We start from the raw sequence: 12,694 nt of genomic DNA, 5'->3' as shown, positions 1-12,694 counted from the left end.
CAGTGGCTCACGCCTGTAATCCCAGCACTTTGGGAGGCCGAGGCAGGTAGATCCCCTGAGGTCAGGAGTTCAAGACCAGCCTGGTCAACATGGTGAAACCCCATCTCTACTAAAAATACAAAAAATTAGCCAGGTGTGGTGGTGTGCACCTGTAATCCCAGCTACTCGGGAGGCTGAGGCACGAGGATTGCTTGAACCAGGGAGGTGGAGGTTGCAGTGAGCCAGGATCACGCCATTGCACTCCAGCCTGGGCAACAGGAGTGAAACTGTCTCAAAAAAAAAAAAAGAAAAAAGAAAACGCAGAATCCCTCTCTCCCCATTTCCTCTATTATCACCATCTCATTAATGTACAGTTGATGAATCAATATTGATACATTGTTATTGACTAAAGTACATAGTTTTCATTAGGGTTTACTCTTTGGGTTGTATAGTTGTGTAGGTTTTGACAAATGCATAGTGTGTGTATCCACCATTATAGTATCATACAGTATAGTTTTATACCCTAAAAATGCCCTGTGCTTCACCTATTCATTCCTTAACCACTAACCCCAACTTTTCAAATACCTGGCAGCCACTTATCTTTTTACTATTTCTATAGTTTAGCCTTTTTCCAAATATCATGTAGTTGGAATCAGCTTTTTCAGACTGGCTTCTTTTACTTAGAAATCTACATTTCAGGTTCTTCCATGTCTTTTTGTGGGTTGATAGTTCATTTCTTTTTTTACTGAATAATACTCCATTGTATGACATACCACAGTTTATTCATTCAGTCTTGAAGGATATCTCAGTCGCTTCCAGTTTTTAGCAATTCTGAATAAAACTGCAATAAACATTCATGAGCAGATTTTTGTGTGAACATAGTTTTCAACTCATTTGAGCAAATACCTAGGAATACTATAATCACATAATGATGATTCAGTCAATGATGGGCCACATATATGATATAGCCATCATCACATATTAATGCAACACATTACTCATGTTTGTGGAGATGCTGGTGTAAACAAACCTGCTGTGCTGCCAGTCATATAAAAGTATAGAACACATAATTATATGTATTTTTTTTTTTTTTTTTTGAGACAGAGTCTTGCTCTCTTGCTCAGGCTGAGTGCAGTGACGCAATCTCCGCTCACTGCAAGCTCCGCCTCCTGGGTTCACACCATTCTCCTACCTCAGCCTCCCGAGTAGCTGGGACTATAGGCACCCGCCACCACACCCTGCTAATTTTTTGTATTTTTAGTAGAGATGGGGTTTCACCGTGTTAGCCGGGATGGTCTCGATCTCCTGACCTCGTGATCTGCCCACCTCGGCCTCCCAAAGTGCTGGGATTACAGGCGTGAGCTACCGCACCTGGCCAATTATATGTATTATATAATGCTTGATAATGATGATAAATGACTCTGTTACTGGTTTATATATTTATTATGCTTTTTGTTGTTATTTTAGAGTGTACTCCTACTTATAAAAAAAAGTTAACTGTAAAACAGCCTCAGGCAGGTCCTTTGGGAGGTCTTCCAGAAGAAGTCATTGTTATCATAAGAGATGTCAGCTCCATGCATGTTATTGCCCCTAAAGACCTTCCAGTGGGACAAGATGTAGAGGTGGAAGACACTAATATTGACAGTCCTGACCCTGTGTAGGCCTAAAGTGTGTGTTTATGTGTTAGTTTTTAACAAAAAGTTTAAAAGGTAAAAAATAAGAATAGATAGGCGTGGTGGCTCACACCTGTAATGCTAGCACTTTGGGAGGCTGAGACAAGTGAATAGCTTGAGCTCAGAAGTTGGAGACCAGCCTGGACAACATGGTGAAACTCCATCTCTACTGAAAATACAAAAATTAGCTGGGCATGGTGGCACACGCCTGTAATTCCAGCTACTCGGGAGGCTGAGGCACAAGAATTGCTTGAACCCAGAAAGTGGAGGTTGCAGTGAGCTGAGATCATGCCACTGCACTCCTGCCTGGGTGACGGAGTGAGACTCTGTCTCAAATGATAATAATACAAAGAATACAAAAAAGCATATAGAATAAAGCTATAAAGAAAATATTGTATAGCTGTACAATGTGCTTGTGTCTTAAGCCATGTGTTACTGCAATAGGGTCAAAATGTTTTTAAAAAATTAAAAAGTTTATAAAGTAAAAACTTACAGGAAGTTAAGGTTAATTTATTACTGAAGAAAGAAAAAAAAATTAAGTTTAGTGCAGCCTAAACATATACTGTTTATAAAGTCTACAGTAGTGTACAATAATATCCTAGGCCTTTCCATTCACTTACCTCTGACTCACTGACTCACCCAGAGAAACTTCCAGTCCTGCAAGTTCCATTCATGGTAAATGCCCTTTAGAGATGTACTGTTTTTTTTTTCTTTTAATCTTTTATGGCGTATTTTTACTGTACTTTTTCTGTGTTTATGTATGTTTAGATATACAAATACTATTGTGTTACAGTTGCCTAGTATTCAGTACAGTAACATGCTATACAAGTTTGTAGTCTCAGAGCAGTAGGCTATACCATATAGGCGAGGTATGTAGTAGGCTGTACCATCTAGGTTTGTATGTGTACACTCTGTGATGTTCGCATAACAATGAAATCACCTAATGACACCTTTCTCAGAATGTATGCCTGTCATTAAGTGACACATAACTGTATTTAGCTTTGTAAGAAATTCCTAAACTGTCTTCCAAAGTGGTTGTACCATTTTGCATTCTCACCAGCAATGACCGAGAGAGTTCCTGTTGCTGCATATCCCTGTCACCATTTGGTGTTGTCAGTGTTTTGGATTTTAGTTATTCTAATGTATGTGTAGTGATATCTCATTGTTTTAATTTGCAGTTCTCTAATGATAAAAGATGCTGAGCATCTTTTCATATGCTTATTTGTCATGTGTGTATCTTCCTTGGTGAAGCGTCTGTTCAGATCTTTTGCACAGTTTTTTTCTTTTTTTTAATTGGGTCACTTCTTACTGAGTTTTAAGAGTTCTATGTATATTTTGATACAAGCCTTTTATTAGATGTGTTTTCTCCCAGTCTGTGGTTTGTTTCTTTGTTCTCTTAACACTGTATTTTGCAGAAATTTTAAATTTTAATCAAGTCTAACATGTCAGTTTTTTCTTTCATGGATCTTGCTTTTGGGGCTGTATCTAAAAAGTCATTGCCAAACCCAAGGTCATCTAGATTTTCCCCTACATTATATTTTAGACATTTTACAGTTTTGCATTTTGCAAATGCAATGGTCTGTGATCCATTTTGAGTTAATTTTTGTGAAAAGCATAAAGCTTGTGTCTAGGTTCATTTTTTTGGATGTGGATGTCCAGTTCTAGCAAAATTTATTGAGAAGACTGTCCTTTCTTCATCGAATTTCCTTTTCTCTTTTACAGTCAGTTAACCACATTTGTGTGGGTCTATTTTGGGCTATTTACTTCAATTCCACTGATCTATTTATCTTATTTTTTCATTAATACCACATTGTCATTATCACTGTATCTTTATAGCAAGTCAGTCTTCCAATAGAGATCAATATAGTTATATCTGTAAAAATATATTGCCTAGGCCACATCCCAGACCAACCGAGTCAGAATCTCTGCTGGGACTCTAGTATATTTACACATATTTAAAGCTTTCCAAGATATTCTGGTGGACAGGGAGAATTAAAAGCCACCATACTAAACCATAAAATCATCACCTCCTTGAAGATGTGGTTCTGTTCACTGATGTGTCTATCCCCAGTGACTTGCATAAGATGCTTAAATAGTTGTTGAATGAACAAATGACTAAAAGAACGGGGAGTATTTATCTTGGAGAAGAGAAAAAGTGGAGGGGCATAATAAATTAGCCTACATACGTACTAGTTGCAAGCCTTTAATGTGACTTGCCCTGGAGGACATTGCTCTTGGAGCAGAATTAGAAATTTACAGAGAGCCACCTGGCTGAATGTGAGGAAACACTGCCTCATAGTGCTAGTGGAAAGTGAGCTCCTCATTCTTGCATATATTTCAGAAAAGCCTGGAAGACCATCTATAAGAGGATGCTGCATGGAGTGGGAAGTCGAGTAAGATAAGTTGCTATGATTATTGATTATTAGTTTGAAAAGCTGTGTCTAAGGCAGAGGACTACTTTGGCTCTCATTCACCCTGTGTAAATTGGGTTGAAGGACATGGTGTGGGGTTAAAAAAAATCTTTTTTGACTTTGAAGCGGAATCCTCAGACCGGGTCTCTATTATTGACCAATTCTTTTTTTCTTTTTTTTTTTCCTTTTTCTTTTTTTGAGACGGAGTTTCGCTCTGTTGCCCAGGCTGGAGTCCAGTGGTGCGATCTCAGCTCACTGCAACTTCTGCCTCCCGGGTTCAAGGGATTCTCCTGCCTCAGCCTCCTGAGTAGCTGGATTACAGGTGCCTGCCACCACCCAGCTAATTTTTTATATTTTTAGTAGAGACGGGATTTTACCATGTTGGCCAGGCTGGCCTTGAACTCCTGAGCATTTACCAGATGTGTGGTCTTGGGGAAGTCACTGACTTCTTTCACCCATCATATTCTATTTTCCACCAAGTTCTGCTGCTGCTTCTTCCAAGCTGTGTCTTTAGAAAATAGGCTTGCTTCTTTTTACGTTATCTTACAATATGTTAGTCTAAATCATTACCATTTTCTGTTGCCTAAACCTCTGAGAGAATTTATTAACTTCTTATTTCCACTCCTACCCCCTTTCTCCACTGAACAGCCAGTGATCTTTTAAAAAATGTAAGTTAGAGTTTGTCATTCTGCTTTCAAACCTTTCAAAGCCTTCCCACTGCTAAAACTTGGAACAAAAGCCTAACTCCTAATTATGACCCGAAAGAGACACTGCATAATCTGACTTCTGTCGTATCTCTTAAGAGCAGGGTTTGGGCGGGGGAAAAGTGAGGTAATACTACCTCCTAGGGAGCATTTGCAAATGTGTGAAGGTGTGTTTTATTGTTTCAGTAATTGGGAGGCACTACTAGAGGCACTACTAGTCTGGGCCATGTTGGTAAATGTTCTGTAATGTGGTATTCAGCTCAGGTTCCATCACAATGCCTGATACACAATAGTTGGTTAAAAAATACTTATTGTATGAGCCCTGGACATTTTCCCTAGACCTCGTTTTGACGTATGTGAATTGGTATAGTGCCTACTTCATAAGGTTGTTTTGAGAGAGACATAACATTTATAAAGTACCTAGTACACAATAGTTCTTAATAAATGGTAGCAGTGGCCAGGTGTGGTGGCTCACGCCTGTAATCCACAGTTTGGGAGGCTGAGGGAGGAGGATTGCTTGAGAACAGGATTTGAGACCAGCCTGGGCAACATGGCAGACCCCATCTGTACAAAAAATACAAAAATAACTGGGTGTGGTGGCAGGTACCTGTAGTCCCAGCTACTTGGGAGGCTGAGGTGGGAGGATCACCTGAGCCCGGGAAGGTCAAGGCTCCAGTGAGCCAAGATCTAACCACTGCACTACAGCCTGGGCACACAGCAAGACTCTTGTCTCAAAATAATAATGTAGCAGCTGCTGAGCTTTCTTTGCTTAGAAGCAGCTATAGGGACCCACCTAGCATTCTTCCTGGAGCATTAGAATTAGAACCTGGCACGTTTGGGGAGGGGGGAGGTGTATCTCTTTCTCTGAGGCCTAATCTGAATCGTAGGTCTGACCTGAGGAATCCTAGAAGAGACTCCTCTATACTCATCTGTAGAAACTAAGGCACAGAGGAGCTCTGTTGTCTTTCTTGACTCTGGAGCTCACAAAGGACTCTGACAAGCCCTGGAAAACCTGGCCCTGGAGAGAAATTACCTCCTGCTGGAGACTGGGTGGGGAGAATAGCTGAGAGGGTGGGAAGATAGCTGTCTCCCCGCCCTCAGCTCTGCTTTGCAGAAAAGGAGAAGCGCGCGGCTTCCTCCCGCCTCCTTCCCTCCTTTCTTCCCCCGCCCCTTCTGTTTCGCCAACCCCGACGCGGAGCCTTCGCTACCGCCCTGCGAGGGCGCGAGCGTGCTGCACCTCGGGAGCTGGCGGCTGAGCTGCCAGGAGCCCAGCCCAGCTGAGTCGAGCGGAGCCGGTGGAGCAGGGGCCTTGTGGGTACCCGGCTGGGCAGGGAGAGGTGCGGCTCTGCGATAGAAACAATCGCCAGAGATGCCGGGGCCAGCCTTCCCCACCAGGTAATGCCGGCCCTGCCTGGGGCTCCCCTAGCTGGGCCGGGTTCTGGGGGATATCCGCCGGCTTTTGGAGAGTGGTGACACGGGGTCCAGTAGATTTTGAGGGGTGTCTTACTTTCCTCTTACCTTAAGGGACTCTAAATGAGAGAAGGGGCTGAGAGTGGAACGTTTAGATGAGCCCACCCAGGGCTAGGACTGCACTGGAATCAGAGCTCTGCCCAGGGAAGGGTGTGAAGGGGAAGCTGCGCCTTTGGGGAACTGCTCTGCCTCAGAAGCTCTGCTCCTTTTCAAGCCCCCTTCTGCTTGGGGCCAAGGTGGTGCTTTCCTCTGCCTTGGCTTAGTCGCTGGCCTGCTGGGACTGTGGGGGCTTTTCTCTGTTAAGAGGTTGAGTGAACTGGGAGGGAGAAGACCTCGGGGGACTGGTCCTATTCAGACATCCTCTGGTTTGAGCTGCCATATCTGTGCAGTGAAGGACTTGACATTGTTACTCTGGCTTTTCCAGACCGTCAAACCATCTTTTGGAAAGGTGAGCTGGTTTAAAGTGCTAAAATGGGCTGCAGAGATGTCCCCCTCAACACTGTAGAAGAGAGGAGAACTTGGGAAGTAGACCTTGGTATCCTGTCTTCCAGCCAGCCCTTTGAATGGCATCTTGCTGGTTCTTCAGGGGCAAAGCAGAGACTGAGAATGCTGATGCTTATTTTAGTGTGGTGCGTAGGTGTGTTAGGTGTAGGGAGGTAGGGTTGGGAAGTAGAAGGTCAAGGTATGTTAATGGTTCTAAACTGGCCAGTTTTTATGTCCTTAGGTATAAAGTTGCTTTAAACTAGACTCTCTTCTCTGGAGCCTCTTCCTTATTCTGCTAAGTTAATGACAGACCTGGCTGTGGTAATATCTTAATCACTATAATTCTTTCCTTCTTTATTACCTGGCACCAAGAAGCTCATGTCAGGCCTGAAAATAACCTACTTTGATTATTTTGGACCTCTTTCCTCCCCCTAGTTTTTTCGTGACTCTACGTTTTCCTCTCCTCATTTTTCTTTCTATTTCCTCCTCCTCATCATTTTTCCTGCCCCCTGCCTACCTTTTCTCCCGCCGTCCCCTTCACCCTTCCTCCTCCCCTCATGCTTCCCCTTTTGTATTTCTCCCCCTGTGTAGCCAGTCTTTCCTTCCCTCTCTTGGATCCTTCCCCTCTTGATTAGGCTTTCTTCTCTTTTCTAAAATTTTTGGTTAAGCTTTCTTATTATTAGTAGGTTACTGGTTTGTAGAGACCTTTTTCTGTGTTTATGAGGTCCAAACATTGTTTTCTACCTAACACACTTGCTTCTAGCTTTTACCTCCAAATTCTGTCTTCCCCAGGACCATTCTGTCTTTACTGCCTCTGTGCCTTGCCTTAAGCCTGCCAACAAGCACTCCCTCTTCCTGCATTTGTTTCCCATCTTTTCTGGTGGTGGTGGGGCAGCAGGTAGGCAGTAGGGAATAAGCATGATGGGAAGTGGGGGGCCTGAGTGGGAGGAGAGCAAGAATGTCAAGTAGTGCTGGGCAGAGGCTCAAGTTCCCTTTAGTGAGATGAGTGACTGGGAGGACCAGAAACTCTGGCAGCTGTGAGATAGTGCTGATCTGGAGGAAAGGAGGTAGCCCAGGGAAGAAGAGGGAGGATAGCAGGGATGGGTTGGAGGGACAGGAGGAGGAGGAGGCCTGGAGGAGAAGACAGTGCTCTTTTGAAGAGGGTGGCCTGGACAAGATAGGGGTTATTTGGGGTAGGGGTGTGTGTAGAAAGAGAAAGATTATAGTCTGGGAAAGGGGACTTATATAGGTTCATTATCTTCCCCTTTGATGACTGGCTTTTTGAACTGATTACTCAGCAAATTTTTTTTTTAGTTAAAATTTGAAAGAATTGCCGGGCGCGGTGGCTCATCCTTGTAATCCCAGCACTTTGGGAGGCCGAGGCGGGCGGATCACGAGGTCAGGAGATCGAGACCACAGTGAAACCCCGTCTCTACTAAAAATACAAAAAAAAAAATTAGCTGGGTGAGGTGGCGGGTGCCTGTAGTCCCAGCTACTCGGAGAGGCTGAGGCAGGAGAATGGCGTGAACCTGGGAGGCGGAGCTTGCAGTGAGTCGAGATTGCACCACTGCACTCCAGCCTGGGCGACAGAGCGAAACTCCGTCTCAAAAAAAAAAAAAAAAAAAAAATGAAAGAATTTACCATGTTTATCATGTTTAAGTGTACAGTTCAGTTTCAATAAGTACGTTTGTATCTTTTATTCCCCCTTCATCCTCATCACTCCCTTTCCTGGCCTTTGGTAACCACCAGTCTACTCTGTATCATCATGAGATCTACTTTTTTACCTCCCACATATGAGTGAGAACATGTGATATTTGTCTTCCTGTACCTGGCTTTTTTTTTTACCTGAAAAAATGGCCTCCAGTATCATCCATGTTGCTGCAAATGACAGTATTTTATTCTTTTTTATGGTTGAATAATATTCTGTTGTGTTTAAGTATACAGTTCAGTTTCAATAAGTACATTTATATCCTTTTTTCCCCCTTCATCCTCCCTACTCCCTTTTCTGGCCTTTGGTAACCACCAGTCTACTCTGTATCATCATGAGATTCATCTTTTTACCTCCCACATAAACATTTACCATGTTGGGGTAAATGACAGGATTTCATTCTTTTTTATGGCTGAATAATATTCCCTTGTGTGTGTGTGTGTGTGTGTGTGTGTGTGTGTATATGTATACACATTTTCATTTTGGCTGTTATGAATAGTGCTACAGTATTCATGGGAGTGTGATATCTTTCATATATTGATTTGCTTTGTTTTAGATATGTACTCAATAGTGGAATTGCTGAATCATATGATAGTTCTATTTTTAGTTTCTGAGGAACCTCCATGCTATTCTCCATAGTGGCTCTACTAATTTACATTTTCACCAACAGCATATGAGGGTTCCTCTTTCTCCCCATCCTTGCCAGAATCTATTATTGCCTGTCTTTTTCTTTTTCTTTTCTTGAGACAGGGTCTTGCTCTGTTGCCCAGGCTGGAGTGCAATGGTATGATCATGGCCTACTGCAACTTCAACCTCCCAGGCTCAAGCAGTCTCCTACCTCAGCCTCTGAAGTAGTTGGGACAGCAGGCACATGTCAGCATGCCTGGCTAATAAAAAAAAAAAAATTTTTTTTTTAGAGGTGTGGTCTCCCTATGTTGCCCAGGGTGGTTGTGAACTCCTGGGCTCAAGTGATCTGCCTGCCTTGGCCTCCCAAAGTGTTGGGATTATAGGCATGAGCCATCGTGCCCAGCCTTTGACTGTCTTTTTGATACAAGCCATTTTAACTGGAGTGAGATGATATCACATTATGGTTTTGATTCGCATTTCTCTGATGTTAGTGATGTTGAGCATTTTTGTCATGTACCTGTTGGTTATTTGTATGTCTTGTTACGAAAAATGTCCGTTCAGATCTTTGCCAGTTTTTAAATTGGATTACTTGTTTTTTTTTGCTATTAAGTTGTTTGAGCACCTTATATATTCTCGTTATTAATCCTTTGTCAGATGGATAGCTTACAAATATTTTCTCCCATTTTCTGGGTTGTCTCTTCACTTTGTTAAACAATCAACAAAATTTTTGTGAGCACTGTCCTTAAAGTGGGGGAGTTAGAGGGAAAGCAGAGATGAGAATGACAAGATTACTGTTTTATTGGCACTCACTGTCAGAATGTGGAATGTGTGTGTGTGTGTGTATTTCTCCATAGTGGCTCTACTAATTTACATTTTTGCCAACAGCATATGAGGTTCCTCTTTCTCCCCATCCTTGCCAGCATCTATTATTGCCTGTCTTTTTCTTTTTCTTTTCTTGAGACAGGGTCTTGCTGTGTTGCCCAGGCTAGAGTGCAATGGTACGTACGATCGTGTGTATATGTGTGTGTATACACACACACACACACACTCACAGCTTTGAATATTGCATCCATCCATTATCAAATATCTCTGAACCATCTACTCTATGCTAATTATGGTACTAGGTTGGTGGGGGTACAAAAATTGAAACTGGCCTCAGTTGCTGCCCTCAAATGCAGATCAAGGAATGTGGAAGCTCATGTGGTAAGTATTGTAGAAGGAAGCACAAGGGGCTGTGATAATTTAGAAGAGGGCACTTTTGATTTAGCAAGACAGTGGCAGAGCTAGGACCTAAACTTAAGTCTTCTCTGAAGGTGATATCTATTCTCTTATATCCTGTTATCCCCTGAGTTTGTGTATATATACAGTGTACAAAGAGTTTTCCTATATCCTCTTTTCTGCCTACTTTTGGGGCTAGACTCTAGGTACTGCTGACATGAAAAAAAGAACAATCCCATGTGGCAGGTCACTGTGCCATAGCCAAACAAACACTCATTACCTTGGAAGGGAAACAGACTCCGTCCCTGTTAACTTCTGGCTCGAGGCCACTTGGGTGACTATATGCTGAGCTCCCTTTATGAGTCATTTGATCTCTTCCTTCCTTTCCTCCCTGTTCCATTTTCTTAAATTCAATTTCTGGCAGGCTGTAGAGTCCAGAGACCAGATGCAGCTAGGCTAGGCATTTTTACTTCGACTGGCCTCTATAGAATAGGGATTTAACACCTCATAGGGTTGATGAGGATCAGATGAAATAATGAATGCGTGAAAATGCTTTGTAAAGTGCTATATAGATATTATCGTGGTTGTTCCCGAATGCATTTTCAAGCTGTGAAAAAGTGCTCAGATTCTATAGCCTGAAAGCCTAGGGTTGCCACTGACAGACAAGAATAGGCACTCAGTATAGACACCAAGATTTACTAGACCCTTTCTCTGCCCTCGAAAAACTCACAGACTAATAGGAGAGGATTGAGCCTCAATCCTCCATGAGTAAACGAAAAGGAGTGGGGTAGATAGGGCTTTAGGACTGGTAATTTAGTTCCATGGTCAAACAAAGACTATGAAGTATGTGCCTTATTTAAGGTCGAACAGATAGGAGGTGGCAATTATAAAAGATACTTTTAGTGACTTCTTATGATGTAACATAAAAAGGGGAAGGGGGACTTAAAAGTAGATTGACTTCAGTTCAAATCCTGGTTCTACCACTTACTGTTACCTGATTTTTAATCTTTTTAAGCTTCATATATAAAAATGGAAGATATTCATACCTACTTTGAAGGGTTATTATAAAGCTTAAAAATAATCACATAAAAAAAGAAATAATAATAATTATATAGTAGGCACTTAATAGCTATACTTATTCTACAAGTCCCCTGACTCCTAGGCTATTAAAGGCCCCTCTTCTGGATTCATGCAGCACCTATATCTTTCCTCTCACCACTCAATAGTGGCAGTTACCATATTGTATTGTTATTGTGGTTAATGTATCTGCCTTTCCAATTAGTCTGTGAGATTTTTGAGGGCAGAGACAGGGTCTAGTAAATTTTGGTGTTGATACTGGGTGTCCACTCTTTTTTTTCCTTTGAGATTGTGTCTCTCTCTCTTGCCCAGCCTGGAGTGTAGTGGAGCAATCTCAGCTCACTCACTGCAGTCTTGACCTTTTGGCTCAAGCAGTCCTCCCACCATAGCCTCTTGAGTAGCCGGGACTACCGGTGCATGCCACCACACCTGGCTAGCTTTTGTATTTTTTGTAGAGACAGGGTTTCACCACATTGCCCAGGCAGATCTCAAACTCCTGAGCTCTAGTGATCCACCCACCTCAGCCCCCTCAAAGTGCTGGGATTACAGGCATGAGCCACCGCACCTGGCTTTGAGTGCTTACTCTTGCCAAGTCCTATTTAGTTGCTGAGTATACATTGGTAAGCACAGCAGACTTACAAAAGCATATCGTTGCTCCTTTACAAAGCTTATTGTTTATTGAGGGAGATATATAATAAGTAAACAAAAATAATTACAACTCATGATGATGTTGTGAAAACCAAGAGTTCCATTTGGTCTTGTTAGATTTGAGGTACTGATGAAAAAAGCAAGTGGAGTTGTCTAATAGATGGTTTTTAGGCTGAAGAGAGCTGTTTGGTCTAGAGATCAAAACTTGGGCATCATCAACGTATTAATAATATGTAAAGCCATGAGAATGGAGGAAATAATCTTGGGAAAAGTGTAGTGTATCAGTAAGGAAGGTTCCGAGCAAGGAAGGTCCCAAGCCTTGGATGTGTGGATGATAGCTGGAGAAGGAGGGTTCTGCAAAGGAGATAGGAGCAGACAGAAAGATGGAAGGAAAGCCAAGTGAGTATACTTCCCTAGAAGCCAAGAAAAGTAGAGTATTTGAAAGAGAAGAGAGGTCAATTGTGTTCAATGCTGCCAAGATACTGAGTAACGTGAGGACAGAAAAATAAGCATTTGATTTGGCAAGATGGGGATAATTGATAATCTTGACAAGACTGCTTTTGATGAAATGGTAGATTGTTAGTTGGCAAACAGAAGGGGAGGAAGTGGAGATAGTTTAAGTAGACAGTTGTTCTGAGAAGTTTTGCTATGAAGGGGAGCAGAGAAATAAGTGGTATTTGGAGGAGGATGTGGGTG

At 42.4% G+C, this 12,694-nt stretch overlaps 1 protein-coding gene across 5 annotated transcripts in view; it reads left to right on the top strand.

Annotated features, from left to right (window-relative positions):
• Positions 1-12,694, top strand: part of PAK1 (p21 (RAC1) activated kinase 1) — a 157,861-nt gene that overhangs the window by 55,396 nt on the left and 89,771 nt on the right. The window contains exon 1 of one of the 5 annotated variants that reach the window (XM_055283032.2): positions 3,999-4,045. The exons of the other annotated variants lie outside the window; for them this stretch is intronic. Coding sequence (XP_055139007.2) covers positions 4,022-4,045 — 24 coding nt within the window. The 5' untranslated portion in view covers positions 3,999-4,021. Of the gene's footprint in view, positions 1-3,998; positions 4,046-12,694 lie in introns of those variants that run through there. 5 annotated transcript variants of the gene reach the window in all.

The sequence above is a fragment of the Symphalangus syndactylus genome, chromosome 6 (assembly GCF_028878055.3).
Source record: "Symphalangus syndactylus isolate Jambi chromosome 6, NHGRI_mSymSyn1-v2.1_pri, whole genome shotgun sequence".
Taxonomy (NCBI): Eukaryota; Metazoa; Chordata; class Mammalia; order Primates; family Hylobatidae; genus Symphalangus; species Symphalangus syndactylus.
Note: the sequence above shows the minus strand (reverse complement) of the source record. Positions and strands in the feature narration are given on the sequence as shown.